The 27,965-nt window shown below is 37.7% G+C and overlaps 1 protein-coding gene across 3 annotated transcripts in view; it reads left to right on the top strand.

The window, feature by feature from the left end:
• The window catches only part of RALGAPB (Ral GTPase activating protein non-catalytic subunit beta), a 75,556-nt gene extending 53,914 nt beyond the window's left edge, over window positions 1-21,642 (top strand). For 2 of the 3 annotated variants that reach the window (XM_058175511.1, XM_058175513.1), the window contains exons 18-30: window positions 5,503-5,654; window positions 5,989-6,176; window positions 7,297-7,403; window positions 8,995-9,147; window positions 9,696-9,905; window positions 10,794-10,952; window positions 11,833-11,998; window positions 12,428-12,550; window positions 13,433-13,569; window positions 15,362-15,470; window positions 15,787-15,865; window positions 16,433-16,581; window positions 17,647-21,642. In XM_058175511.1, the coding sequence (XP_058031494.1) occupies window positions 5,503-5,654; window positions 5,989-6,176; window positions 7,297-7,403; window positions 8,995-9,147; window positions 9,696-9,905; window positions 10,794-10,952; window positions 11,833-11,998; window positions 12,428-12,550; window positions 13,433-13,569; window positions 15,362-15,470; window positions 15,787-15,865; window positions 16,433-16,581; window positions 17,647-17,840 (1,926 nt within the window). In that variant the 3' untranslated portion in view covers window positions 17,841-21,642. The remainder of the gene's footprint in view (window positions 1-5,502; window positions 5,655-5,988; window positions 6,177-7,296; window positions 7,404-8,994; window positions 9,148-9,695; window positions 9,906-10,793; window positions 10,953-11,832; window positions 11,999-12,427; window positions 12,551-13,432; window positions 13,570-15,361; window positions 15,471-15,786; window positions 15,866-16,432; window positions 16,582-17,646) is intronic. The other variant, XM_058175512.1, reaches the window with a different exon arrangement.
• Window positions 21,643-27,965: the final 6,323 nt, after the last annotated feature.

A 27,965-nucleotide genomic window follows, 5' to 3' on the forward strand; every position in this document is an offset into this window, starting at 1 on the left:
GTAAAAGCAATACAAGTAGGAGTGTAAAGTTTTCATTGGAAAACCACATTTCACCCTTCAACAATTGCCCCAGGAATTATCTTTTAGTTTCTTTTCAAAATACGCAGTCCACAACAAATCATGACATTTGCCTCAATTAAACCACAGTGGATGGGGTAAAGTAAAAGCAGTTACTTAAACTCTGGTAATTTGCATGTTTTTTCTTAAATGTTTTTAATCACAAAAGACATTAGGATGGACATATGTATGCATCATATATCCTCCCCCTCCAAAAATTAGCTATCAAAATGACTATATATATCATTTTAAACCAGGAGTGCTATTCAGCAGGTTCTGACAGGTTCTGGATAACCGGTAGTAGAAATTTTGGGGTGGGAATGTAGATTTTGCAATATCGTTCTCCCAGGAGTGGGGAGGAAATGGGGATTTTGCAGCATCCTTCCCCTGGAGTAGGGTGGAAATGGAGTTTTTGCAGTATCCTTCCCCTGCCATGTCCACCAAGCCACGCTACAGAACCGGTAGTAAAAACAAAATTGAATTCCACCACTGTTTTAACCCAGTACTAGTGAGTTTTAATTATAACAAAAAACATCTTAGAATTTTTATCATTATAGATTCCATAGGTGGTAGGTTGTTTTGGACTCCTCTAGCTCCTAAAAGGTCTGTTAAATTTCAAACTTTCTTGAAAATATCCAAGTGATATCAATGCCAGGAAAGCAAGCTTTTAATATACAGTGGCTGCCCTAATAAACTAATAGTACAAAGTACCTAAGAAATTGAATAGTGAAAAACCTAACCTATATCAAATTGAAACAATGTAAAAGGTCTCCATTATGATTTCTGTGATTCACACATATGGATTATCTACTTATTCAGAATCCTTCTGAGACTCTTTCAGAGTTTACAGGAATGTAACAGGAGCCCTGCACAGTACATACCACAAATCTAAATATAGGTCCTGCTTTCAGTTTTTTTTGGACTAATCCAAAGATGGCTTCTTTTGGTTCCTTGTTCTATTGAGAAACTTATTAGCTTATTGTTTTTGCTCAGTTTATTCATTTTACTCTACATTCATCCTCTCATTTTCCCCTGAATATTTATAGAGTTGTTTAAGGTCTTAGTTAACTTAGTTATTTTACTTCTTTATTAAAGTGTTATTTGTTAAATAGCTGAGTGGTACAGCATTCCTTTTTTAGGATTGTTTAAAAGAAGTATTGGAGATTGTGGAACTGGGCATCTCAGGAAGTAAATCCAGAAGTAGTGAACAAGAAGTTAAGTACAAAGGAGATAAAGAGCCAAATCCTGCTTCCATGAGAGTGAAGGATGCAGCTGAAGCTACCCTCACCTGGTATGAAAGATTATTGAAAGTAATCCTGTTAACCACAGAATAATATTTTTCTTGGCTTGATTAACATTTCTACAATGAATTTGCTCAAAACAGTGTTTTACTTAAAACTGAAGAAACTTGGAAATATTTATTTGGTTCAAAGAATATACCGTATATACTCGAGTATAAGCCGAGTTTTTCAGCATGTTTTTTGTGCTGAAAAACGTCCCCTCGGCTTATACTCGAGTATATACGGCTTATACTCGAGGTTTTTTTTTTTCTTCTTTTTTTCACATTATACCGGATGGTGCAAACTTGGCGGGCTTTTGCATTAGCGCGGGAAGCCCTGCGGTGCAGTGAGAGGCGGGCGGGGAGCCGCCAGCCTTCTCGGCTGAGGAGGAGGCTTTCCTGACCGGTGGCTGCCTCATTTTCCCTCCCTCGGCTTATACTGAGTCCCCAGTTTACCCCAGTTTTTGGGGTAAATTGGGACCTCGGCTTATACTGGATCGGCTTATATTCGAGTATATATACTTTCAGTTTCAGCATTTTTTGTGCTGAAAACGTCCTCGGCTTATACTCTATATCCTTTCTCTCGAGGTTTTTTTTTCTTCTTTTTCACATTATACGTGGAGCCACGAGCGGCTCCACATTACTACCAAGAGCCGCATTCTGGACTAACTGCAGCCTCCGGTGCACCTCAAGGGCAGCCCCATGTAGAGAGCATTGCAATAATCCAGCCTAGACGTAACCAGAGCGTGAGTGACCGTGCATAAGGCATCCCGGTCAAGGAAGGGACGCAACTGGCGAACCAAGCGAACTTGGTAAAAGGCCCTCCTGGCGACGGCCGCCAGGTGTTCATCAAAAGACAGCCGTCCATCCAGGAGGACGCCCAAGTTGCGAACCACCTCCTTTGGGGCCACTAACTCGCCCCCAACAGTCAGCTGCGGATGCACCTGACTGTACCGGGATGCCGGCATCCACAGCCACTCCGTCTTGGAGGGATTGAGCTTGAGTCTGTTTCTCCCCATCCAGACCCGTACAGCTTCCAGGCACCGGGACAGCACTTCGACCGCTTCGTTGGGGTGGAAAAGTACAGCTAAGTATCATCAGCGTACAGATGATAACTCACCCCGAAACCACTGATGACCTCACCCAGCGGCTTCATATAGATGTTGAACAGGGTAGGCGAGAGAATCGACCCCTGAGGCACCCCACAAGTGAGGCGCCTCGAGGACCACCTCTGCCCCTGTCAACACTGCTCATGCATCGGTCAGAGAGATAGGAGGAGAACCACCGATAAACGGTGCCCCCACTCCCAATCCCTCCAACCGCGCAGCAGGATACCATGGTCGATGGTATCAAGCCGCTGAGAGATCTAATAGGACCAAGGCAGAGGAACAACCCTGTCCCTGGCCCTCCAGAGGTCATCCACCAACGCGACCAAAGCCGCTCCGTGCTATAACCGGGTCGGAAGCCGGACTGGAACGGGTCTAGATAGACAGTTTCCTCCAGGTGCCGGGGAGCTGCCATGCAACCATTTCTACAACCTTCGCCACAAAGCGAAGGTTGGAGACTGGACGATAATTACCCAAAATAGCTGGGTCCAGGAAGGCTTCTTGAGGAGAGGTCTCACCACCGCCTCTTCAAGGCGGCGGGAAAACCCTTCCATCAAAGAAGCATTTATAATCCCTGAGCCAGCCTCGTGTCACTTCCTGAGCAGCCAGCACTAACCAGGAAGGGCACGGGTCCAGTAAACATGTAGTTGCATGTAACCTCCCCAGCAACCTGTCCATGTCCTCGGGAGCCACAGAATCAAACTCATCCCAAATAACCTCAACAAGACGTGTCTCTGTCATCTCAGCTGGATCCTCGCAATCTTGGTCCAGACTATCCCGGAGCTGAACGATTTTATCGTATAGATAACCATTAAACTCCTCAGCTCGTCCCTGTAAAGGGTCATCCCGTCCCTCTTGATGGAGGAGGGAACGGGTCACCCGAAACAGGGCGGCCGGGCGGTTATCTGCCGATGCAATGAGGGTGGAAACGTAGGAACGCTTCGCCTCCCTCATTGCCACTAGGTAGGTCCTAGTAAAGGACCTCACTAGTGTCCGATCAGCCTCGGAACAGCTAGACCTCCAAGTACTCTCTAGGCGTCTTCTCTGGCGTTTCATCTCTCTCAGCTCCTCGGAAAACCAGGGAGCCAATTGAGATCTACGCCGGGTCAGAGGCCGCAAAGGCACGACACGGTCCAAAGCCCCAGCCGCGGCCCGTTCCCAGGCCGCAACCAGTTCTTCAGTCGTGCCGTGGGTAAGATCCTCAGGGAACGGCCCAAGCTCCGTCCGGAACCTCTCCGGGTCCATCAGGCGCCTGGGACGGAACCAACGCATTGGCTCCGTCTCCCTGCGGTGGTGAGCGGCGGTCCGAAGAGCCGCTTTATTCTGAAAGCCAAGCACCTATCAGTTCTGCCGATGTAATTGTCTTTTAATCCTGTTATTGTAACGTAGTTACTGATGAGTCAATACGAAATGCTTGCATCTACCGCAGTTCGTCTTTTAACTCTAGTGTATAAATAGTTATTTGTGGCAATAACTAGAAGTCCTCAACTTATAACCATTTCTTTATTGACTGTTTGAAGTTGCAACAGCACTGAAAAAGGTGATTGAGGACCATTTTTCACATTTACAACTATTGCAGCATCCCTTTGGTCACATGAGCAAAATTCAGTTGCTTGGCAACTGTTTCATATTTATGACTGTTGCAGTGTCCCACGGTCATGTAATCACCTTTTGTAACCTTCTCACAAGCAAAGTCGATAGGAAAGCCAGATTCACTTAACAACTGACAAGAAATGTTGTAAAAATGGGGCAAAACTCACTTAACAAATGTCTTGTTTAGCAACATAAATTTTGAGTGCAATTGTAGTCATAAGTTGAGGAATACCTATACATCTTTCTACAGTGTGTCTGCATGTTTTGTTTGTAAAAGCAATACAAGTAGGAGTGTAAAGTTTTCATTGGAAAACCACATTTCACCCTTCAACAATTGCCCCAGGAATTATCTTTTAGTTTCTTTTCAAAATATGCAGTCCACAACAAATCATGACATTTGCCTCAATTAAACCACAGTGGATGGGGTAAAGTAAAAGCAGTTACTTAAACTCTGGTAATTTGCATGTTTTTTCTTAAATGTTTTTAATCACAAAAGACATTAGGATGGACATATGTATGCATCATATATCCTCCCCCTCCAAAAATTAGCTATCAAAATGACTATATATATCATTTTAAACCAGGAGTGCTATTCAGCAGGTTCTGACAGGTTCTGGATAACCGGTAGTAGAAATTTTGGGGTGGGAATGTAGATTTTGCAATATCATTCTCCCAGGAGTGGGGAGGAAATGGGGATTTTGCAGCATCCTTCCCCTGGAGTAGGGTGGAAATGGAGTTTTTGCAGTATCCTTCCCCTGCCATGTCCACCAAGCCACGCTACAGAACCGGTAGTAAAAACAAAATTGAATTCCACCACTGTTTTAACCCAGTACTAGTGAGTTTTAATTATAACAAAAAACATCTTAGAATTTTTATCATTATAGATTCCATAGGTGGTAGGTTGTTTTGGACTCCTCTAGCTCCTAAAAGGTCTGTTAAATTTCAAACTTTCTTGAAAATATCCAAGTGATATCAATGCCAGGAAAGCAAGCTTTTAATATACAGTGGCTGCCCTAATAAACTAATAGTACAAAGTACCTAAGAAATTGAATAGTGAAAAACCTAACCTATATCAAATTGAAACAATGTAAAAGGTCTCCATTATGATTTCTGTGATTCACACATATGGATTATCTACTTATTCAGAATCCTTCTGAGACTCTTTCAGAGTTTACAGGAATGTAACAGGAGCCCTGCACAGTACATACCACAAATCTAAATATAGGTCCTGCTTTCAGTTTTTTTTTGGACTAATCCAAAGATGGCTTCTTTTGGCTCCTTGTTCTATTGAGAAACTTATTAGCTTATTGTTTTTGCTCAGTTTATTCATTTTACTCTACATTCATCCTCTCATTTTCCCCTGAATATTTATAGAGTTGTTTAAGGTCTTAGTTAACTTAGTTATTTTACTTCTTTATTAAAGTGTTATTTGTTAAATAGCTGAGTGGTACAGCATTCCTTTTTTAGGATTGTTTAAAAGAAGTATTGGAGATTGTGGAACTGGGCATCTCAGGAAGTAAATCCAGAAGTAGTGAACAAGAAGCTAAGTACAAAGGAGATAAAGAGCCAAATCCTGCTTCCATGAGAGTGAAGGATGCAGCTGAAGCTACCCTCACCTGGTATGAAAGATTATTGAAAGTAATCCTGTTAACCACAGAATAATATTTTTCTTGGCTTGATTAACGTTTCTACAATGAATTTGCTCAAAACAGTGTTTTACTTAAAACTGAAGAAACTTGGAAATATTTATTTGGTTCAAAGAATATACTTTCAGTTTCAGCATTTTCCTCTAAATATCCTTTTCTTGATTATACTACTTAAAATTATAGGTTGTTTGATGCTTTGTGACAGCAAGACATCAGTAAAAATGTCATAGATACAATTTATGCTGCTTTAACATTCTAATAGTTTTTCTACTAAATGTCTTGACTAAATTATTCTTTCGGTTTACAGCATCATGCAAGTTCTTGGAGCTTTCCCTTCACCCAGTGGTCCTGCTTCTCCTTGTAGCTTGGTAAATGAGATCACCTTAATTAAATATGCTCGTCTGCCTTCTATAAACAAGTACAGCTTCCGCTACTTTGTCCTGGATAACAGCGTCATCCTTGCAATGTTAGAGCAGCCTTTGGGGAATGAACAAAGTGAGTAAACGTATTGTGTGTATCTTTTCAGGCATCCTTGTGTATGTGTGTTTGCAGTTAATTAAACTGGTCTTCTGCATTATAGAATATTGTGCTGAACTGCAGAATATTGTGAAATTCTGCCATAGTATATGTGAGATGTAGCATCAATGAAAGATGATGATAATTCAGTTTCAGGATGGTTCATCCTGGTTTGTTTCAAAACTGACTAGGAGTTTGCCTTTTTTATTTCTGGTACTCTTCATTTACTAGCTTATTTTTGTAGCAAGGTTTTATTAGAATAGACTGTAAAAAAACAAAATTTTCTTTTTAGATTGGCTTTTAGGTAATCTTATGAAAAGGCATTTCAAAGAGACATATTACAAAGTAGATTGCAAACTGAATTATGCTATGACAATGAAGAGAATAAAACTGTAATCATTATTATTAGTGTCAGTGAATCTTTTAATACCAATTACTTGGTATTAAAGTAGAAAATGAGTAGAAAACCCTGTGCCATTTATGTCTGGTTTATGGGTTTTCCATAGACATTTAGGTACCATTCAGGCAGAATGCTGGATAAGCCTGACCCTTGCTCTAATCCAGCAGGCTCTTACATTATTAGGAAATTTCGGCTGGATTCTTAAGGCTCATTTTTTGTGACTTTGGAACCTCTAGAACACATGATAAAACTGAGTTGCAGTATAGGAATTTGAACAAAAGCCAGTTAAATACAAATTAAGTCTACTTCTATTTTAATAAGTCTTGCAGCTTATCTGTAAATATAGCACATCAGAGAAATGTTTTTGTTTTGAGTCACTCAATACTGTGTATGCTGTAACCCATTTGCTTTTATTCTTTCCTCTTGCTTTCATTCCTCTGATAAATTAAGACTATCCAAGTTTATTTACAGACATAATGGGAGAGTCTATTAGGTTTTTTTCCCCCAGTAATTGTATGTAGCTCCTGCACATGGAACAAGCTTATGCTTTTATCTTCAAATCTGTCTATTGAATTTCTAGCTCTGCCAGTTGTGTTACTAAACTTTTTCGTCCTTTAATTGGTTTATACGTGCCCAATTTAATCTTTTTCAGCATTATTATTTTAAGAGATTATTCATGCTGGTGTTTCTCTTCCCCAGATGACTTTTTTCCTTCAGTCACCATTCTAATTCGTGGGATGTCTGGAAGGCATGCGTGGGCACAACAACTTTGCCTTTTGCCAAGAGGAGCCAAATCAAATCAAAAGGTTTTTGTCAGAGTTCTGGATGGAACTAATTTGCTTTCTTATAAAAAGCCAAGGAGCGCTGAAAAATGTTCAGTAAAGTGCTCATGTTATGCTACCCTTGGTGCAATGAATTACTGGTTTTAATGCCCCTTTCAGCTTCACTTCCAAACTAACCATGTGCACCATGCATTATTTCCTCTCCTATTCATTGTAGAGAGCCATTGGTTTTATTTTTTATTTTTAGATTTATTTTTAAAATTAAACTAACTGATAATTGAATTAGGGATTATTTCTGTTACCATCCTAATTTTGAAAATGAGGGGATAATGAATCATGTTCATCCATATATGGAATATGTGTGGTTCACGCCTTCCATTTAACAGTTGCAACATTTCATAATAGGGTAGTAGTTATGGTCTGTCCCTTACTAATCTAACAGTAGATATAAATATGCATTGGAATCTCTTCAGCATAAGTACTGTTTTCTTTAATAATATATCAGTTTATAAACAATTTAAAAGAAAATATCACAAACTTATTTATTTACTAATAATCCTAAAATAATTATGGTGTCCTTGTTTATCATTATTCCAGAAGATTCAGTATTTGTTCTGGTAATCTGTTTTTTCTCTGAACTAATCATACTCTAATAAATCAAAATTATGAGGCTGGAGGTTTGTTCTCCAAGCATGTGGAGAGTGAACTTCCACTCTCATCCTACATCCGAGCTGCAGATACTCGCTACTATCGCAAATCAAAATTATGTACCAGAAATAATAGCTGACACAATATTGTTTAAATTATTGTTATATTATTTAGAAATAATGTTTGCCTCCATGTGAACTTATGTCTATATACAAAGATACAGATGAATCTTACTTTCTCCAGTCTTGCTCATATTTGTAGTAGAAAATTTTTCATATTTGTGGCTTTTCGTACAGTTTTTACTCAACCATCATTTTACTACATTTTGCTACATCCACATCAACATGATTTTCCAATTTCTCCTGATTCTAAGAGTCTGCATAAATTTGACTTAATATAGTCACAGATTTTTAGCATGTTGTTTCCTCCATAGTGAAAATTGGCAAACACACATCAGAGAATTCTACCAAGAGAAGTGGCAAATATTCACACAAACTGTTGACCTTGAAACTGGTTCTCTTCAGAATCTTAACTCTCTGGAGGTTCAGTTTTCACTAACTACAGCTTTGTTATCTGGGGTTGTATTCTGGCATATAGATTATAAAATCTACCTGTATACCCAATGCAATCTAAGAAAACATGGCAACACAGTTGTACAAATGCAGTTAACTTCAAGCATGACTATTGATATGCACACAAAAAGTTAAAAGCAAAACTGACTATTAGGCTGTAATGTTTCACCTTGTGTAGATTACAGCTAAATTCAGTAGACTACTAAATTAAAGTGGTCTCTCTCATTTCAGGTAAAAAAAAATAGTTGGGAAGGCATAATAAATAATTATTTCAATGTTACTGTTCTAATGAATTACTAGTGCTGCCAGCCCCAAATTTATTTCTATCTGCTTCAATAACAAAATATTAAAACTTTTAAAGTAAATGTTAAGATTGATTGTTTTCTTTTCAACAGCTGTTTGTCCCAGAACCCCGTCCTGCACCTAAAAATGATGTTGGATTAAAATATAGTGTGAAACATCGGCCATTTCCTGAGGAAGTAGACAAAATTCCATTCGTGAAAGCAGACCTGAGCATTCCAGACTTGCATGAGATAGTTACTGAGGAAGTAAGAAATTTACAGTTTCCTGATTTGTTTCATGTTGCACAAAAAAACTTGTTAAATTCTTCACAAATTCTTTTACTCTCTTTCCTGCATTCATATCAGTTTTTCTAGGTCAAAATAATGTGTTTGTGCATCTCTGCATCTATTAAAACTTTTTCTGCTTACTAGACATATAAAGTAAGCCAGTCATCATTTTTCAGGAAGCTATTGCCAGATTGGAAAGGAATATCCTCTTCTTGTTCTTTCTGTATCTTGTGAAAATGTGAAATCAGATATATATTGAGTCTGTTAACATTGGTTGTAATTGTTCTTTCCTTTAGGCATTTATTTAACTGCATGTAGGGGCTGAGTAGCAGGTGAATTTTTGTACATGGCAACTGATGAGCATCAGTAGTCAGCATTTTATTAGGTAGAAAGCTATAGCACATTGCAGCAGCTTTTTTAGGCACTTGGTTTCATTGCTCTTTGAATCATGAGCAATTCTGCAGTACATCTTGATCCTACTTTTGGCAATTTTGGATGTCTGATAACCATTGCTAAATATGTTTCAGCTGGAAGAACGTCATGAGAAGCTGAGAAGTGGAATGGATCAGCAAGTTCTTTACGAGAAATCTATAGATCAAAAAATGGAAGAAGAATGGAGGAAGAAAAACTTCCCTGATCCAATCACAGATTGTAAACCCCCTCCTCCTGCACGGGAATTCCAAACAGCCCGTCTCTTCCTTTCTCACTTTGGCTTTCTATCTCTAGAAGCATTGAAGGTGACTGAAAACTTGATTATTATCTAGTTTGCTTCAAGCACAATCATTAGAATAAAGCCATTAGGTAGCATTGATTCCAATGACTTTAGGCTCAAAATAGGTAGAACTTTATAAAGTGGAATAGAATAGTAAAACTCTTTAACTGTTCATGTGCATGATTTAAAAAAAAATATCTGTAGGTGTAAGACTCACACTGTGAAAACTACTACTGAGAAGAAGAGTATGCCATACTTCATAATGCACAATAAAGTCTTGCTCTATATTGTCTGTGTGGGAGATAACACTACCTATTATGTTAATGCAATTGATTTTTATTACTCCTTTTTTAATAGGACAACTTGAAGCAGGCAGACATAAAAAAAATGTTGGACTTTAAAAGTTGGAAAGATCATGATAGTAATGTGATGAGCAGATGGGAAAACCTGTAATGTTTTGTTCTTTGGAGGGAGTTGATAGATTAAACAAAATAATGTGTTAAACCTGTTAGAAGATTGAAACACTTTTAGGATTTATTTTTACAAAAGAACATATTGCTGAAATTAGTGATTAGCAGAATTTTACAGTAGGTGTCTCTGGGAACTCCAAAATAGGAACAAATAATCTTTTGATGTAGGTTATTTATTCTTGATCTGCAACTTTTTCTCCTGATTCCCTGCTTGTTTTGTAAAATATTGCTAATAAAAGGTTGCTGAGAACTTAACAGTAATTTTTTTTGTGCCATTTTGGTTGAAGTTAATAAGGTTATTACACAGTTGAGGCTTTTGGATTTTCTTTTCATACACCAACATAGCAGTTATTCATTAATAAGTTAAAATAGTTTATCCTACTTCATCATAAACATTTTTAGATATTATTTGGCATTAACATTTGTACTACTTTTTTGGTTAGGAACCTGCTAATAGCAGACTACCTCCTCACCTGATTGCACTTGATTCTTCTGTGCCCGGGTTTTTTGATGACATTGGTTACCTGGACTTGCTGCCATGTCGTCCTTTTGATACTGTTTTCATTTTCTACATGAAGGCAGGCCAAAAATCAAGCCAAGAAGTAAGTAATATGCTGATTCCTTGTAGTTTGTTACCAGATGGTACAAGAATGTTTTGTAGGGTGCAACAATAATTTGGAATCCAGTGCAAATAAAATCATTCAGAATTTTATGCCACAACAATTTGATTAAATTTATTTTGCAAACTGTAAAAATTATACATAGCTCTTATTTTATTTTTATTTCATTCACAATTTTTAAACTTTCTTTCTTAGCCTACCCTGATTTTACTTATTCAGGGAAAGAGGTTACGTGGGACATTGCAAATGGTGTTTTAGAACTCTTTTGACACTTCTTAACTACAGTAAGGAACAAAAAACTCCTTGAAAAAGCTGAATTCTGTATTAAGTAAGACATTGATAATATTCAGAAATGACAGTCCTGGTTGAGCAAGTTGTTGTTTATGAGCCAAAATAAGCCTTGTTGTCTCTGCATAACCCATAATATTCCTATCTTCAGTGGTTTCATTAAGCCAATATTTCCTTTGGTGTCCTGAGAAACATACTCAAGCACCTTTGGAAATCATATCAAACCAGAATATGATAAATTTGGTTTAATTAACTGATATCAGTGCTGAAATTGGGCATATCAAGGGGCTTCCAGGGGCATAATTATATCTGCTCTAAACATTTTGTGTTATTTCTGTTTGAATAGATGGCATAGATCATTCCAGTCTACCTCCCTGGGTGATACAAAGTACGCATATAGTGTACAGCTAATCTTATTTGTTTATTGTACCAACTAAATTATTCGATACTTCAAGGCAGTATCTTAAAAATGCAAAAGAAAGTGCTGATTTCCACAACAATGTTAGTAAGAAATCACCTCTATATGTTTTGTTTGTTTGTGTGTGTGTGTGCTATATGATCTATTCTTCCACAGATTTTGAAGAACGTAGAGTCTTCCAGAAATGTTCAACCACACTTTCTAGAGTTCTTGCTATCTCTTGGATGGTCTGTTGATGTGGGCAAGCACCCTGGATGGACAGGACATGTTTCAACTAGCTGGTCCATTAATAGCTTCTGCGATGAGGAGGGATCAGAGCAAGGTGAGGTGTTTTCTTAGGCTCAGGACAGTGTAACATATTGAAATAAATAAATAGAGCTTCAGAAAAGAAGCTCCCAATTAGAGCTTCAGAGACTTTTTTTCAGAAGTTCTGTTTTGGAGGCTTTCAGAGGCAGAATAAAAAAAATTTCTGAAATGGAGTTTCAAAGGCAGAAAAAAAAAGCAAAAAAAAAAAAAAAAAGCAAGGCACAGATCTCACCACCAAGGAACCTGTTGCTAAAATTCACCTCTGGGAACAGCTGATTGGGGGTGTTCGGGGAGGCCAATCAACCTGCCAATTAGCTTTTTTATTTTCCTCCCCAAAAACTAAGGAGCATCTTATACTCCGGTGCGTCTTATACTCCGAAAAATATGGTTGCTCTTTTAATAAAGCGCAAAATAGAACTTGATTTTTATTTTTTCCTCTTCTCAGATGAAGTAATCTGTTCAGAAGACATGGGAGCAAGTATTTTTAATGGGCAAAGAAAAGCATTATATTACGCAGATGCTCTTACAGAAATAGCTTTTGTTGTTCCTTCGCCTATGGAGTCCTTAAGTAAGTGTACTGCATATGTCTTTGATCCTATAAGTCAGGATTGTCAAATTCCCGGCCCATGGGCCAGATGCGTCAGATGCTGGCCACATCCACGACCAGTTTAGTGAAGGGGGAAAAAGTCCCGATATGTCACATGATGCTGCCATGACAACGCAAGGTTGACACCTGCTATAAGTGATCGAGAAATATTTCAGCATTTGATTAGAACTGTATCCTGCATTGCAGAAGAACTTGACACATAAGAAAAATATGTGGTAAATCCATTTTACGTTGTCACTCTTGGAACAGGATTTATTTTGTTCCTCCCTGTGGCAGAAAGCCATAGTGGTTTTGTCATCTTGATACATTTTCCTGTGTTCGGCATCCATTTCCTTTCCCACCCTTTTGTCATTAAGATTTTAATATGTACCCACTTCTTGTGCAAAGTGTTAAATGTATTTTAAGGGAATTCATAAAATATTCTCAATTATGGATTAGAAATGTTCAGCTACTTTATTTTAAAGTCCTGTGACGTCAGTAGCATGCAAAGTTTCTTTTAAGGAAAACATAGTGTTAGCATATATGCAGGAATGTTTCCAAATAGTTACAGGAAAGTCTTCCACCTAAAATTCTGTCAAGCTTTTTCCAGTCAAAATTGAGACAAACTGAACTGGATCACTAAAAGTTTCTCATTCTTTTCTATTCACATTTTATTTGCACAGTTATAACTGAATCAGATATTATTTGCAGACTAGGGAAATTGTAGGGCTCCGAAATTGCATTGTGGATTCTTTCTGCACTTAAAATGAATGAGCCATCTGGAAAAGCACTGTTAGCATTCAGAATGGATTCGGATTTGAAAGGCCTTCTTGTTTTAAGAAACTTCTTTCTTTTGGGTTTCAGCAGATTCGTTGGAAAGCAATGTCTCGGACCAAGAAAGTGATTCTAACATGGATCTCCTACCTGGGATACTAAAGCAGCAAGCATTGACACTTGAGCTTTTTCCCAATCATACAGACAATCTCAGTACTTCACAGAGGGCAAGTTTATTCTGTGTGAACTTTAAATATAAGTTATAGCTTTTATGTATTTCTTTTTCCTAGTGTTTTTTTCTCACAGGTGCATGGTCCTTTTTCTCCCCATATCAACCAAATGATGATCAGTTGGTTGCTTTAGGAATTGACTGACCAGCTTGTTGCTAGAGCCTGATGATGTGGGTGAGAAAGAGTATCTGGCCCAAAGTTTTTATATCTCAGGCAGTACTAGAATCAACCATCTCCTGGTTTCTAGCTGGAGAAGTATCTTTGGGTGGCATACAACAATCCAATAATACACTAATAAATTAAACAGTCATTACTTTAAACTATTATATAATAATTATTAAAAGAATCTTAACAACTATAAAAGAATTAAAACAAGAAAAGAAAATAATGGAGAGATGTTAATAATATCAGAGCAATCTCACAAATTCACCCAAGCTTGCTGTCATATCCAGGACTTGAAAGACCTTCAAAAGCTCAGGAGTAATGAGACTGACTTTATTTCGGTGGGAGAAGATACCACAATGAGGTGCCATAGCAGAAAAGGCCCACTGCTTAGGGCTTGCCAAATGGAGCGTCCTAGATGATAGAACCCATATTGCACCCATTCTATTGGAACTGGTGAGACAGGGAAACCCACCCCCCAGGCCACAACTGGGCCTTGAGCTGTTTGGAACTGAGCTGCAGAAGTTGTGGGTGAGCGCGTGCATGCATCCCGACTTCTACAAGCAGTAGGTGAACATGTGCATGCTCCATTTGTACAAGTGACTTGCCCTTTGCCTGTGCAATGGGAGCTGTGCATGCATACGCTTGCCCGCCACTCGTGTAGAACCATTCCCTCCCCCCCCTCCCCCCCCCCCGCTGCCACTGGTCCACAAAGCCAGAAAGGTTGGGGAATTCTGTGATGAAATCATGAAAAGGTGGTCCCTCAAATAACTTGATTCCATGTAATACTTTAATGGTCAATACCTGCACCTTAAATTGGAGCCAGAGAGAAACTGATAGCCAATGTAACTCACGCGGCAGAGGTAAAGCACATGTGCGCTTTATCAGAAACAAACATAACTGCCTGAGCTGCTGCATTTTGCCCCCGGACAAATTTTCTGATTTCTGGGTATTCTTCAAGAGCAGCCCTATGCCGAGCACATTGCAATAGTCCATGGGACATGACCCAGGGCATGAGTGACTGAGTAAGGTCCCTTGATTCAGGAACTGGCACTACTGGCACATGATACAAAGCTATGCAAAGGCCCTCCTAATTACTACTGTCATCTGCTCCTCGGGAAAGAGTTATGAGTCCAGGAAGTCCCCCAGATTGTGCACAGGATCTGTTTGCAACAATGCAATCCAATTTAGCTCTAAAGATAATTACATCTTAGAACCAGAAAGCCCCAAAACTAAAGCCACTTAATCTTGCCAGGGTTCAACTGAAGTTTGTTGTTCCCCATCCAAACCCCCACAGCTTCCCACCGAATTTAATAGATACAACTCTCCACTGGTTTGCTTTGCCATACAGTTTTATCATAATAACGGCACTAAGGCCTCATCTTTTCCCAATATACTTTATCATGAGAAAATACGTTGTGCAATATTTTATAGCCAATTGGGTATGATATTAATTAGTCTTGGGAAGTACTTAGTTTCACAGAGAAGCTATTTGTTGCTAGTAAATTGATTCATAAGTTATTTGTTGCTGAAATATGTTAATTTCCTTCAGAGTCTTATAACTGAATACATGCTGCTAATTTTGATCAATAGGTGAACATTTGTTTTTGTTTTATACTTGCAATAGCTCAGTCCAACTTCCAAATCAAAGAAGTTTCCACAAGGTCGGGCTATTCCTCCCATGGGACCTGAAACCAAGGTGTACGTGGTTTGGGTTGAACGCTATGATGACATAGGTACATGAATCTTGGGATTTTATTATAAATATGAAAGTCAAATCTTCCTTCCTTCCTTCCTTCCTTCCTTCCTTCCTTCCTTCCTTCCTTCCTTCCTTCCTTCCTTCTTTGCCTTAGGGCTTTCTGCTAATTTCCCATCCAAATTGTCATCAGGTCCAGTCCTCTTTATTTTTTCTGAAATTAGAATTAATTAGCTACCACTATTTGCAATTACAAATTTGATTTAGTTTCCAGTTATATTTGTGTTCTCTTGAAACTTTATGGATTTGAAAATGTATTTGTTGTTATTTAAACTTATATTATCCTTGTCTTGCAGAGAATTTCCCTCTCTCTGACTTGGTTTCAGAGACTAGCACTGGAGTAGAAACTACAACAAATAGCAGTACTTCGCTGAGGTATGATTTAATTTCTCTACACTGTTTCTCTGTGGACATAGCTAGCATCTGTTCATCTGCAACCTGTGAGCTAGGCATTACCACATCTAAGTTCCAACCTGTAAATTGTGATAAACAGGGATAAGTCAAGTATGGATGGATGGAAGTATGTTTACTTATATTTTTCATGGTGTGAGCAAAATACTATTCCCTAATGACATTTAAAGTTGTTGCAGTTAATATTTCTTCCTAATGACTTTAAGTTTTTATGCCTTGGCCACACATGGGTTCTGGTTCTTAGATTTGCAGCTTGCTTCTGTTAACTCCAACTTTCCTATTGATATTTGTGTGTATTAAGCCAGCCAATCCATTTGCTATATCACTGGCATCATTTTAGAATATTGTCTACATACTGTCTCCTGCTGAGCTTGGAAAAATAAATGTCATGGTATACCTGACATCTTTGTTATAATGTTTTACTTTTTATTATTTAAAAACTGAATCCTTCAAAATTGGCCATCAAAACACAATTGCTTTTTTTATAGATTTAAATGTTCATTGGTTTTAGCTACTTCTGTAATTTTTAAGGTCTGCTACTCCTGAAAAAGAAGTGCCAGTGATTTTCATCCATCCCCTCAACACTGGATTATTCAGGGTAAAAGTACAAGGAGCTACTGGAAAATTCAATATGGTTATCCCTCTAGTGGATGGCATGATAGTTAGCAGAAGAGCTTTAGGTACGTCTTCTATTAATATTTGGTTATTAATTTACCAGTTTTGAATACAGTGTATTATTACTAAAGATTTCTGTTACATTAGCACTAGGCTACTTCCGATTTTAAAAAAATAAATCCATCAATTCTTCCTTCTCCTTGTGCTCAAGCCTCTTTTTCAGGGAATATTCCAGGGACAAAGCCAGGTTTTCATTGTTTATTGGGGATTGCTTGTATATTGGTGGTATGCTTTCATAACACCATTAAATTTCCTTTCACACAGTATTAGGGAAATATTTATCAAGGGGATGTGGAAAAAAGTGATAAAAGGCAACCAAGTTGGACTTATACTAATATTTTTCAGATCTATTGCTTACAGATATATATACTAATAACGTTCCTAAAAGTGAGAAAAGGTGGTGAGATACTTCTAAGAATATTCCAATAAACTCAACTGTCTGTCAGTCCAGAGTACAACCTCAAGTCAGACGTGCAAAGCAATCTAAATATAATCAGGATTGGGAGCAGTGAGGATTCAGATCCTTCATCCTTCCCATCCTGCTCCTCCTAATCCCCATTACTTCTTAGGTTTTTGCAGTATTGGAGATTCCTAATGTTAAAAAAAATCAGCCAAGTATGGAGCATAATCCCATCAATATATGGGTCTGTTAAATAAATATTAAATCATAATAATACAATCTACTGTGGCAGAATTGGCTGGTATGGAAACAGAATCCAGGGTTGGATTTACTTCTTGTCATTCTAGCTACGATTGCTGGATGATGACAGACAACAATATTAAAAGGGCAACAGGTCCCTTATTTTCAGCCCCTTTAAACTTTCCTAAGTCTATATTGAGAATAAAGTAATTAGACATTGAAATTTCTAATTCTGTAATAGGAAGAAACAGTTATGTACTGCATCTCCTGCACATAATATTGTATCTAGCAAACAAAATGGTGTCTATCGGTATTATTTATTGTTGATATTTTGGCTATACATTCAAATTGCTAGAATAAAAATGAGAGGCAATATATATATTTCCTGAGTGTAATAAATTGTATTAACTTTGTTCCTTTTTTATTTAAGGATTCTTAGTGAGACAGACAGTAATAAATATTTGTCGAAGAAAAAGATTGGAAAGTGACTCATACAATCCCCCTCATGTCCGTCGAAAACAGAAAATAGCTGATATTGTCAATAAATACAGGAACAAACAGCTGGAACCAGAGTTTTATACCTCTCTTTTTCAAGAGGTTGGACTGAAAAACTGTAATCCTTAAACCAGGACCCTTTTTGAACAATTAAATTGCAGCTTGGTATCTGCAACAATGAAATAAAATCTTCCCATTCATGGACCTCTTGTGTAAACAAACCACATTCTCAGCATGACTTCTGCTTCTACTGCAAGAAAATAAAGAGGACTTGCTTTTGGCTCCAGTCTGCAGTCCTCCTGAGCACATCGCCACACCTTCAATGCTACAGAGGGAGAAGCTTTGATAATGAAGTATTATTTATTAATAGACAATATATCGGATGTATAGCAAACAGAAGGTTAACTACACTTCTCATGATTTCCCATGTTTGCGCAAAAAAAAAGAAGAAGCCAGATTCTGAGTATAGAGTTAATACATGGTTTCATATTGGTTTCTCTAGCAGATTAGATTCAAGGGCAAATTATTTTAGATAAACTATTTGTGCATTTGTCTGCTCAGTTTGCTTTTCCTTTTACAAGCAAGTCGGATAAATGATTTCATTTAACATCTAACCAGAACATTATATTTGGTCTTGTCCTCTACTTTCAAAGCCATGGACTGATTGTTAAATGTTTTATCTGTGTAAATTGTTATTGTCTATGTCTTCTGCTGGTCTGTCCAGGGAAAAAAAAACCAAACCTTTGAACCTTTGGCTTAAGAGAAGGGAGAAGCAAAACTACTCTTTGGAGTACAAATGGCACATTTTGCTCAATGGTTAGTTTTGGAATATATGCTTTGGTGTTTGTATTGGTGACATCTAAGCTGTCCATTACAATGTTTGAGACACAAGCAAAGCCTTTGTTATGGAATTTGGTTCAGTTGGATATATGTTATATGTGTAAACATACATACACTCACACATAAAAACTAGTACTTGAAACCTAAATTAAAGATTTCACAATTACACTTTCACTCATTTCAATTGAATGCAGGACTTGGCAGGCATTTCCTATCTAATGACAAGAAAAGTAAAAAAAACCAAACATTTAACACAAAGTCATAAAATTGTTGAAATAATTGGACTACCTATATATTTCAGAAGAGTTACAACTCTTAACAAAACTTATTTTTTATTCCTCGTGGCAAGGATAGCATCTAGAATTTGACATTAGAAGAGATGGTTCTGCCAGACACTGAGCATTCTTGCCAACGTACTCCCCCACCCCTGGGCTAATAACATCATAGCACCTATTTTTGTACAGAATACATGTCGCATGATGGTTGAAAGAGTATCTCCTTCACTTCCATTGACTGCTGTGTTCTCTACTACTAGATATTAACAGGACCTACAATTTGTCAGAATGAAGTTCTAGTAATGTCTATAAGCCTTGAAAATCTTTGCATAGTTCTAAAGATGATAAATGAGTGAGGTAGACATAGGGCAGGATAGAAATACTTTTAGATAACTTTTGTTGACATATCTAAAAATTAACCTACACGAGTTGTAAATAGAAATATTTTTCCCAGCGAGTATTCAGAATACTTCAGGGACAAATCTTTTTGGGAGCATGGGTAAGCAATCAAAAAGATTCTATGAACCTGGATTTAAAAATAATTCCGATTGGTTCAATGGAATGTAGCTTTTAATAAATATATCAGGAGATATTTAGGCCAGCAAGAATTCACTTCCTGATTTTCCAACATAATTTGGTGCTTTGATCTTTTTGTTTTGTTTCTTTTTTCCCCAATCATCATAATAGAGTATAAATCAGAATATTTTTGGTTAATTATATAGAACCAGAAAACTCAAAATTAAACACTTTGCCACAAAGTCACTGGATTAACTTCATAATAATCCCAGAATATTTAGGACTGGTCATTTATATATCAAGGTGATTAATAGTCTAGTAAATGTTTCTCTGTTATTGAACAAACCTGATTTAGAGAATAAATCTAAATAAGGAATTGTAATATGCCTTGGAAACTAATGTGGAGCTCATGCAGTATTTTGGTTTTAAGCATGATAATCTGCTAATTTACTTTGATGAACAAATGGCCAGTAATCATCTCTAGCAAGTGAATCTTTTTGTGTTAATATTGTTAAGCAGTTTTCATTCTAAAATTAATTATGGTAAATTCATTTCCTATAGCAAAGTAGGCATCATAAAATATGAATATTAATTCTCTTACTCTTGCTGGCAACAGCTAAAACTTTTGCAAAACACTTCATAAGTTGTGCCTTTCCTTTTTTATATCCAATTTTACCAGGGTGCATGGCATAGACTTAAAAGGAAACATATGTATAAAGGAGTTACATATGAAGGTTCCTTTTTAGATCCATATCATTCTAAATATTGATATGTAAAGAGATACTTTCTGGAGAGGGATGCAGCAAAGCTGTGCTCATCCAGTTTGACTGCATAAGTTATTTTTGAACTACTAAATTTCCAAGGAAAAGCATTTTGGGACAAAAATAGTAGTGAGAGTCTTTTATTTCCTCTTTTATTTTCTTTATAGTAAAGTTAGGCCAAAGACAGAACAGTATTCAAATGTGGACCAATTTGCAAAAAGAGAAGTTGAAAACGTTTCTAGCTATGATGACTGTCTATTTGTGTGTGTAATACCTACTTTGCGACTGGTACTACACACTGTTGGTAATGAGAATTGTTCACTTCCCAATATTCTTTTAAGAGGGATAATCTGTTCTTTAATGTTACAAATTGTGGCATTTTTGAAGCAAAAAATAACCCTAAATAATAGTTTTAGACAAGATTAAGTAATGGGCAAAATGGCTGCATTGAATTAGCAGGGTGATTATTGTTATTTTGTTAGGTTCAAGAGGACCTATTGGAAAATAAGGACAAACAATATAATTAATTGCAAGTGGTTCTAAGGCAAGACTGGAACAGCAAATAGCAAGGCTAGTGAGGATCCTGCAATATATAGGCTTTTATATAGTATATTTGATACTGAAGACTTGCCAATATTAATCCAGTGCATGAGCACTAAACTTAATTGTAGACTTGCTTAGATACTGTTTAGCTCTATAAATTGACCAGTCACATTTAGTTCCTAGATTAAATGGCATGAACAATGCATGACTACCACAAAAACTATAACAAGCGTTGAACAATTGGAGTGTCTGCATACACACATCAATTGCTGACGTAGCTAGAATTGCTTGAATCATATACGTATTCTGGACAAACCCATTAGTTAATATGATTACTAATGACCTCTCAAATCTTGACTTAAACAGGTGAAAGGAAAAAAAATTAAAATGACTTTTAAACTAATTAAAAACAGGGTGAGATTTAAAATAAGTTGCCTTAAACTTTCCATTCAAATGTAAAGATCTGTAGCTCAGTAAAATAAATGTTAGTCTGTTAGAATCATCTATGAAACCACAATAAACATTTTGCTTTCTCCCCTCCCCCCCAAAAAAAGTTTCTTTTTCTTCTGTATGTTTGAATTTATCCCCTGGCTTGATTTGATTTTATTATTTTCATTTGGATTTCAGAAAACTCTCAAGTAGGCAAACTGCCCTGAATCTATATGCGTAAATCCTCCTATTTAAATCTGTTTTATCATTAAACAAAAGATCTTGGTGTTGAGGCCTTTATATGATACTGCTGATCCAAGTAATAAGGCAGCATATGCACCAGAAATCTCATCAAATAGCACTGAGTGTTTAAAAGAAATGTATAAGGGCTTACTTTCACTGCATTCTCCCAGATGATGCACATGATGTGGTCCTCTTGTACAGATGCTGGTTGTCTGTTTTCCATGTATAGTTGAGAAGGCTTCCAAATGCACTGGTAACTTTCTATTTTCTGTGCAGAACTGTTGATTGATTGCAATAAAATGTTTTGTCTAGACCTCTCCATAATAGTTGCATTTGAAAATTTAATTTTGGGATCAACTGAGACTTCAGACATGCTACATTAACCTTCCTCAAGCTGATAGTAGGTACTTCCAGATGTTGCTGGGCATTCCATTCTGGGAATCCAATACTTCTGGAGGGCATTTGAAGAAAGTTGTCTAATATAAATAAATTTAGGGTGGCCGTTGCATTTCCAAATTTTATTTTGAATAGGATTACACAAGGTAATTAAAAAGAATGTAAATTTATAAAGCAGATGGCTTTTCCTACCATTAACGCTGCTTGTTTCCTATTATCATTTCATTTTGTATACTTTCATTCCAGTCTCTTTATGAGATACAATATTAGGGCTACACATATTTATCTTGTCTATTTCTGTCATAAGATCTCATGCTTACCATCCTTTCAATACATTATTATTGGTATAAACTGAGCAAGAAAAAAATGCAATCTTCACAGCACTTCCATATAAAAGGTGTCTGTTTTAGTACCTTCAACAAAAAAAGTTGTCACTTAAGAAATATAAAGCCCTTTTTCTTCAGCAGATTTTCAAGCATTTATTAATGTACAGCATGCATATATATATAGTAAGAGGAGGGAACGGAAGGGAATCATGTTTGAAGTAAGTAGCTAATCTATATGCAGAGCAGCTGGGACACAGCTGTAGGAAACACTTGTTTCCAATCCTCAGTACCTTATTTGCTTCGATGGGTCGTGAACAGATAGGAATGTCTTGAGAATTGGCCTGTCCCATATGTGAAGTGGCTTCCTAGTCAGGAAGCATGCAATTGTCATGCAGCTGAATATTTGGCACAGGAGGGTTATAGGACTACAATTTAAGATGAACAGGGAACAAAAATAACTGTGAGTTCACAATCATAAGAGGGTATCTTTGACGAGTGCTTTGAAAGAGATGGCCTAGATACCATATGCTTAAAATCATGTACAATTATGTATAAAGTTCTATATGTTGCCAAGACATGATTTTTTTTTGTTCTTACTGTATTTTCTGTAAATAATCCTAGCACTAAGTTGTAAAGGTAGACTGTAAATACAAAGATGTGAAGCTGTGCTCCTCTGTCTCTAGTATTTTATCTCTTGTTTAGAGAAGGCACAAAGGCTTGTTTGTATTTATGCCAACTCCTTGTCCAGAAGAAACACATCAGATACTGAATGTAACACAATTAGTCAAATAAATTTTAAAGATATTCTTATGTATCCAACTGGCGGTCTTTAGTTTATGTGCTCTCTTTCCTGTGGGGAAAAATTATCTTTCCCACAGAAATGGTGTAGAATTGCATTGCTTTTAAGACATTGCAGGTTACCGCAATCTAGAAGTGCAGCATTGCAGCCTTAGATTTGATTCTTTCTTGATTTCAAGCATCTTCCTTGTCTGAGGAGATTTACAGGTAGTCCTCAACTTATGACCATAATAGAGTTTGGAATTCTGGTCATAATTGCGGCCGTGTAATGAAAATAAATTTCCAGTCTTTTTTGTGGCAGTTTTTAAGCAAACGCTGGGGCCATTAAGTGAGCGCCATGGTAGTTAAGCAAACCCATTCATTTAAATGAAACCTTTCCAAAAATGCCAGAAACTAGAAAAACACATTCTGGTTACATGACAGCAGAATGTCACAACTGGTTGTAAAGCTAACCTATTTATGGCAGCCAGAGGTGGTTTTACAGGCCATAAAATACCCATTCCATCATGGCTGTTGTAACTTCAAACAAAACCCCTGGTCATTCAGCAAGAACTATCTCTACATATAGACCATGACATGTTAAATCCTATTACATTTATTATAACCATCCATTCTATTGGACTCTGGGAAGTTTAAAAATATAATACTAGAATAAAACAATTACAAATTTAAGACAGTCCAGATTAAAAACATTAAAAAGCACTACAACAATATAACAATATAACAACAACCGAGTTGGAAGGGACCTTGGAGGTCTTCTAGTCCAACCCCCTGCCCAGGTAGGAAACCCTACACCATCTCAGACAGATGGCTATCCAACATTTTAAAAATTTCCAGTGTTGGAGCATTCACAACTTCTGCAGGCAAGTCGTTCCACTTATTCATTGTTCTAACTGTCAGGAAATTTCTCCTTAGTTCTAAGTTGCTTCTTTCCTTGATCAATTTCCACCCATTGCTTCTTGTTCTACCCTCAGGTGCTTTGGAGAACAGCCCAACTCCCCCTTCTCTGTGGCAGCCCTGAGATATTGGAACACTGCTATCATGTCTCCCCTAGTCCTTCTTTTCATTAAACTAGACATACCCAGTTCCTGCAATCATTCTTCATATGTTTTAGCCTCCAGTCCCCTAATCATCAACCCTCTCGTCCATTAAATTAACCCCAGGCCTGGAACCAAACTGGCATATATGACGTACCTATGTAGAGGCCCTCTTGGAAACAGCTGCTATAAGTAGTCCATTCATTTAGTGACCATTCAAAGTTACAACATCACTGAAAAAAGTGATTTATGACCATTTTTCACACGACCGTTGCAGGTCCATGATCACATGTTCAAAATTCAGTTGCTTGGCAACTGACTCCTATTTAATGATGGTCACAGTGTCCCAGGGTCTTGTGATCCCCTCTTGCAACCTTCTGGCAAGCAAAGTCAATGAGAAAGTTAGATGCACTTAACTGTGTTAACAATTGCAATGATTCACTTAATAACTGGCAAGAAAGGTTATAAAACTCACTTAACTAATGTCTCAGCAACAAATTTTGGGCACAATTGTGGTCATAAGTTGAGGACTACATGTATCTGCTCTTCTCAAATGGGGGAAGCATAACTCTGTTCAAGACCAAAAATGAGATATTTCTGACTTTGCGGGGGGCTCAGGACTACAGTGGCAACAGCCACTCAGGCTGAAGTCTGTTCCTTCCTAATCCAGACCTCCAAACACTGGGTTAGTAGTTCAACAGGTTTCCGACATAGATATCAATCTGCCCCATGGAAGATCTCTGATTTGGTCATCCTTTAAAACTGTAAAGAGGAATGAAAGCCAGCTGAACTCCAGAACAAGGCAGAGAAGATATAAGGTACAATCAATTAATCAATCAATCAATCTAAATTCTCCTTTGATCTCCTTGCAGGAGTGAATTTTCTGAGTAGGTTGGTTCTTCATGAAGCAGGTAACCTTATGAATACGTAGCCTTTAAGATAGAAATGACTTTATTAATCTAAAAGCAACGTTTTGCAGTTGTACTTACAATAACAGTGACACTTTTCCACTAGTAAGCAGGCTGGATTTGATACGGCTTCTTTCAGATAATCTTTAAACATAGTTTTCAGAGGCAGGGTTACAAAAAAAGTAAACTGCAGCAGTCAGTCTGTGATGTGAGGAAGGCATGGATAAATACTGCCAAGCCACACATTCCAGAAAAGGACACAATTAGCAAACTAGCTCAACCTGGCCAAAACATCTTCCACACTGAGGCATAGGGTACATCTCTCTAGGGAGATCCAAAGATATAGGATTCAGTAGGCTTGCTTTATAGTCTAGAACAGGGGTGTCAAACTGGATTTCTTTGAGATCTGGATCAGCATTGTAGTTCTCTGCAGGCCAGTGGGGGGGAGGAGATGAGATGGATGCCTTCTGCAGCACCCTGCTGGCCAAAACAGGGTGTACGGAGGTCCTGCAAGGCCTCCGTGTGGCCCATGTTTGGCCTGAACAGCCTCCTGCAGCACTTTGCCAGCCAAAACAGGGCATGCAGAGGCTCCACTCGACCCCTGTTCACTCCATTTTCAGCCTCCCCAGCCTCCAGCAGCACTCTGCCAACCAAAATGCAGAGGCATCATGAGGTCCGTTTTTGGCCAGCAAAGTGCTGCTGGAGGCCAGGGAGGCTGCAAATGGGCTACGCGGGGCCTCACAGCCTCCCCCCGTGGCCCATTTTGGCTGACAGAGGCCCTGCGGGCTGGTCCTTTGATATTTTCAGGCCGGCCCTATAGGCCAGATTTAAGAACCCCAACCCGCAGGCCTTGAGTTTGACATCTCTGGTCTAGAATGATCGTAATGGAAAGCACTGAAATTAAATCTGCTGCTATTACTTACATAGTTTCACCATTCATCTGTGTGACCCACGCCTTGGATTTCTTTCCGAGTCTGGCCCAAGCCTGACAGAAATTATTGTGCATATCCATCTAATAGAAAATAAATCCAACCTTTTAAGTGTACTTTCTCAAGCTGCTTTTTAAAAATGTTGTGTAGTTGTGTGGCTGATTCCAGACGTACAAAGTTCTAATATGCAAAGCTTAGGTACTAAGCTCCCACTCTTCTAAATTATTTATGTTCATTGTTAGAAAACAACATGACATCATCTCAGCCAGATTCAGAGTTAATGTTTAATTAACTCAGCCATAACCATTTACCAACTCATGACCAGAAAAGCTACAAGTAGGAGGTAGGCTTTAGCTACTAGGTGTATCTTGCCTCTGCTGCGTGGCATGTGGCTGTTGTGTTCCTTCCTCTGTTCCTTTGTTTCTGAGCCATCATACATTTTGTACTGTGTGTGGACTAACTTGAAATTATACTGTTTTGAAGCCAATGAAAGGAAGAACAACCAAGAAGATAATCTGGGAACATGAGAGCAAGCAATCAAAGAAAAGACTCCGCTCTGTGAATCTCCAATTTTAGTATGCCTTTTTGTTCCCAAACCTAGAAGCTTTACATATAGATATTAAATATTGATAACAGACTATAGTTCTTGCAGGGTATGAATGCTTCCTTCAATTCTTTTGTCATATATACTATACTTTTCCAATTAAGCTATATGTAATGTGCTTTATACCCTAGGATTTTCTACACAGATTATGATTCTGCAGCAAAGCAGAATATCTCTTTACTACCAGGTTTTATTCAATCTCTCTTACATTATGTCAAAAATCAAACATTCCACAAGACTTTTTTTTCCCATTTAAATCTTGCAGATTTGCCTGTCCTGCTTGACTTGAGAAAGGATGCTGTTTATCTCACTAATGTTTTGTTGAGTGCAAATTCAATGTTAAGTTTCTAGATTAGCTTCTTAAAAGACAGGAGTCGGCTTTAGTTTCCTCTCCTCTTCCATGGATTTAACTCAGTTTGGCTTGCATCTCATGTTGCAAATGTAATGTGCAACTCCACATTCCTCTGACTGCCAGTGGCTATAGGTAATATTTATCTTTTTCTGACTACCATTCCAACTGCAGATAATTTAAATAGCTATTCTGCTGTGTAAAGAGACACACACAATTACATTTTAGGAATGTTTAGAAATCAGATTAGTTAATAGCACATGAAAGGATCACTGGGGACAGACTTTTTCGTCTGGAGCCAATTTTTCCCCAAATTAATTTGCACAGAGAAAGACACTGAGAAGAGAGCTCTGCAGTGCTGTAGGAAGCATGCAGTTCATCTTGACAAATCAAGGGGTAAGAATTCCTTCCCTGTAGCCAACTCCCAGTTTTTCTTTTGCTTGTATCCAGTGATGCACAAAGTAACATTAATCTAAGTGCCAAGAGTTGGAGTTCTACCAATTCTCTATGTGTCTTTAGGAACCAAAGGCTGCTTGCTTTCTGTAATAGAAATTTAGTTCATAGAAGGCTCAAGTGGCTTGCTTTTTGTAGTTCTGCATCTAATCCCCTTCACATATGTTGTTTGTCCCCGTGGAATTATGTCAGCTTGTGACAGCTGTGGTATTCTCCGCTGTGTCTGGAATAAACACCTGATCATAGCGTAAGCCATTGCCATCAGTAAAAATCTTGCAGAATCTAATTACTGCATATTTGTAAAAGTGACATGATAATTTACTAATGGTTTCAGATATTAATCAGCCAAAATATTGAAAATGAAGAAAACTCTGTATTAATTTTCCATCTGATCAAGTTATACCCCCAAAAATATGCTATAATGCCACAAATATGGATTCTATTGCAAAAATACTTGTAATTTAGGTATCTAAATCTGATATGACTGGTAGTAAATATAAAAACATGATCAGTAGCCTTTCTCCTTTTGCTGCAGGGGGAAACGTATGTATAACTTTGTAGCGCAGAAGAAACATTAACTCTAAACATCGCAGTCTTCTTCTTGGATCCCATATCATCATGGTCCAAGTTTGCAGAAACCAGCCAGAATCAGTGGCCAGCACTTCTCCTTTCTAATTTAGAGCTAATATGAATACGAAGATAGCCGGTTTTTAAAGAAACAATTCTGTTCCCTATTCTCCTGATTTTTTTGTTTTGTTTTGTTTTTGCGTTCACTGCATGCCGCATCACTGCCTTTTTTTTCCCTCTCAGAGAGCCAGCGGCAAAGTGGAATACACATGCTGAGCAC

The sequence above is a fragment of the Ahaetulla prasina genome, chromosome 3, assembly GCF_028640845.1.
Source record: "Ahaetulla prasina isolate Xishuangbanna chromosome 3, ASM2864084v1, whole genome shotgun sequence".
NCBI classification, from domain to species: Eukaryota; Metazoa; Chordata; class Lepidosauria; order Squamata; family Colubridae; genus Ahaetulla; species Ahaetulla prasina.